The 2,956-nt window shown below is 57.5% G+C and overlaps 2 protein-coding genes and 1 pseudogene across 2 annotated transcripts in view; all 3 read right to left on the bottom strand.

Annotated features, from left to right (window-relative positions):
• Nucleotides 1-376: 376 nt before the first annotated feature.
• LOC133350397 (DNA-directed RNA polymerases I, II, and III subunit RPABC4-like) lies at nt 377-653 on the bottom strand (annotated as a pseudogene).
• A 468-nt stretch (nt 654-1,121) lies between these two features.
• Nucleotides 1,122-1,471, bottom strand: LOC133350421 (small ubiquitin-related modifier 3-like). The gene has a single exon (XM_061564760.1). It carries the CDS (start codon nt 1,443-1,445, stop codon nt 1,122-1,124), a length of 324 nt encoding a protein of 107 aa, XP_061420744.1. The 5' UTR covers nt 1,446-1,471.
• Nucleotides 1,472-2,921: 1,450 nt separating this feature from the next.
• Nucleotides 2,922-2,956, bottom strand: part of LOC133350420 (phenylalanine-4-hydroxylase-like) — a 35,399-nt gene continuing 35,364 nt past the window's right edge. The window contains exon 4 of the mRNA XM_061564759.1: nt 2,922-2,949. Within this exon, the coding sequence (XP_061420743.1) occupies nt 2,922-2,949 (28 nt within the window). The remainder of the gene's footprint in view (nt 2,950-2,956) is intronic.

Here is a 2,956-nt window from a genome sequence, read left to right as displayed (position 1 = left end):
CTACACCTGAGACTCAGTGAGGCTTTCCTGGGTAAACAAGCGGAGTGACACTACATGGGGTGAGGCCGGTGTGCAGGGTGAGGCCACTGTGCTCGCCCGTCACAGGGAGCTCCTCCTCACCCTGGTGCGAATCTCAGCAGAGCGAATACCCCCCTCCCCCTCTCCCCCCCTCTCTCCCCCCCTCTCTCTCCCCCTCTCTCCCTCTCCCCTCTCTCTCCCCCCCTCTCTCCCCCCTTCTCTTTTTTTTTACAAAAAACTTTTATTCACGCAAATACTACAGGAAAGAAAAACAACGGACTGCATCTGGCATATACAAAAAAACAACAAAACTTCTGTCGACAGCCATTGAAACCCAGATGTCTCCTTGACATTGCGCTCAACGTGCATCAAACACAACCAATCTTTTGGTTCTTTATTGTACATTATCCTGTATCCACACTCTCGGAATCGGATCGGATCCCTCGCCTTAATTTCATTGTCGGTATGGCACTCTCCACAAATGTAAATCATCGGTTGTTGCTTTGCTGGTTGTGCGTCCTTGTTAGAATCCATGTGACCAAGTCACGCACGCGCGGTCTCCCCCTCTTTTTTTTTTATAGGACAGGACCATTTATTACATTCTAATTGGAAACAAAGTGAAATTACAAACCATCACAAAAAGATGAATCAATTTGAGCTTCCACTCAGGGTCTTTTGGATAATGCACTGCACATCATATCAATGGCGCCTATTCATTGGGCTTTGTCACTTGCAGAAAGGTGTCCATCATCCAAGATGGCCACCATTGCCATCAAAACCAGCAGTTGCAGTATGTCAGCATTAGCTTTGGCAACATGTATGCATTAGCGAGAATTTTAAAAAATGAAGGTGCTCCATTTAGCGAGTAAGATTGAATTACTAAAACTGACAAGAATTATGAAGGCGTAGATACGGGACCCTTGTAAACGACTGCATTTTCCTTACTTGTAATTCCAGATGGTGTTAACACAACATACGGACTGGTCCTTTTTCCATGTCAGCAATGCCGCTTGATTCGACGCTATTGAACGTGGTGGGATAACTTCGGGGGCCGAGTTGGCAGAACGGTAAAAAGAAACGCGACCATTTTTGTGTAAGTTTTTTTACTCGGTGGGAGGCCAGGTGCTGCCACTGTCTGCTGAGCGACCGCCTCCTGTCTGCTGCTGCTGGGAAGCATCAATGGTGTCCTCGTCTTCCATCTCCAACTGTGCTGGCGTGTCCGCTTCATTGATGGGCTGCCCGTCGAACCGAAATCTTATCTGACGCATTTGCAGCCCCTGTCTGTCGCAGTTCGCCTTCACCAGCTCGGTCAGAGGAGTATGCCGCTTGATTTTAAACTGCACCACGGAGCCGTCCTGGCCCGCCACCTTCAGGTCGATGTGATCATTCTCCGTCTTCACTCCCTCCTTGGGTTTCTCGTCTCCCATGATTCGAATCGGCGGCGGCGGCTGTAGGCGGCTTGTGGCGCCCCCCCCCCCTCTCACCCCCCATCCCCCCCTCTCTCCCTCTCCCCCCTCTCTCCCCCTCTCCCCCTCTCTCCCTCTCCCCCCCCTCTCCCCCCCCCTCTCCCCCCCTCTCCCCCCCCTCTCCCCCCCCTCTCCCCCCCTCTCCCCCCCCTCTCCCCCCCTCTCTCCCCCCTCTCTCCCCTCTCTCCCTCTCTCCCCTCCCTCTCCCCCCTCTCCCCCCTCTCCTCCCTCTCCCCCTCTCCCCCTCTCCCCCTCTCCCCCCTCTCTCCCTCTCCCCCTCTCCCCCTCTCCCCCCTCTCCCCCTCTCCCCCTCTCCCCCTCTCTCCCTCTCTCCCTCTCTCCCTCTCCCCCCTCTCCTCCCTCTCCCCCCTCTCCCTCTCCCCCCTCTCTCCCCCTTTGCCTCTCCCCCCTCTCTCCCTCTCCCCTCTCCCCCCCTCTCCCCCTCTCCCCCTCTCCCCCTCTCTCCCTCTCTCCCTCTCTCCCTCTCCCCCCTCTCCTCCCTCTCCCCCCCTTTGCCTCTCCCCCCTCTCTCCCCCTTTGCCTCTCCCCCCTCTCTCCCTGTCCCCCTCTCACCCTCTCCCCCTCTCCCCCTCTCCCCCTCTCTCCCTCTCCCCCCTCTCTCCCTCTCTCCCTCTCCCCCCCTCTCCTCCCTCTCCCCCCTCTCCCTCTCCCCCCTCTCTCCCTCTCTCCCTCTCCCCCCTCTCTCCCTCTCCCCCTCTCCCCCCTCTCCCCCTCTCTCCCTCTCTCCCCGGTGCGCCGCAGAAGCAGCTGCGCGGCGTCCTCTGCTGGGCGCGGAGAGGAAATTCAAGGCGAGATTCATCAGGTCAGAGGTCAGGTCGGCGAGGGGCCAGGTGAGGGTCAAATTAATCAGAATAAGAATCTTTATTTAGACTGCGGGAGGAGGAATCCGATGAGCTATGCAGAAAGTTACAACAACAAAAATAGGTGCACTTTGAGGCCACGTGAAGTGTCGAAAGCCCGCTGGCAGCAGATCACGGAACAGACCCAAGTGCCATGGGTTGACTGGCTGAGATGACTGGCAGATGCACCAGCTGTGCTCCCCACTGTGCCAACTCGCTGTGTTCGCCAGGCGCTGCGCTCGTCTTGGTGAGCGTCGATCCTCTGCTGCTCGAAGGCGACTTTCCAGTTCCCCAGCAGCGTCCCTCACAAACCTCCTCCACAGAGGGCGATCGTGACACTGCCGATACCACTCCATAGGCTGCCCCTCCCACTCACACCCCTCCCACACCTGCCCGTCCCACCCCTGTCACTCACACATCTGCCCCTCCCACTCAACACACCTGCCCGTCCCACCCCTGTCACTCACACATCTGCCCCTCGCACTCAACACACCTGCCCGTCCCACACCTGTCACTCACACATCTGCCCCTCCCACTCAACACATCTGCCCCTCCCACATCTGTCACTCACCTGTCGTCAAATTCTCGCGAGGCGAGATCTCGCGCTGTGGG

The sequence above is a fragment of the Lethenteron reissneri genome, chromosome 33, assembly GCF_015708825.2.
Source record: "Lethenteron reissneri isolate LAM-NWPU_2019-01 chromosome 33, ASM1570882v1, whole genome shotgun sequence".
Lineage (NCBI taxonomy): Eukaryota > Metazoa > Chordata > Hyperoartia > Petromyzontiformes > Petromyzontidae > Lethenteron > Lethenteron reissneri.
Note: the sequence above shows the minus strand (reverse complement) of the source record. Positions and strands in the feature narration are given on the sequence as shown.

Excerpts from the sequence above, each read along its gene's own strand:
- LOC133350421 (XM_061564760.1), bottom strand. The coding sequence starts at position 1,445 with ATGGGAGACGAGAAACCCAAGGAGGGAGTGAAGACGGAGAATGATCAC.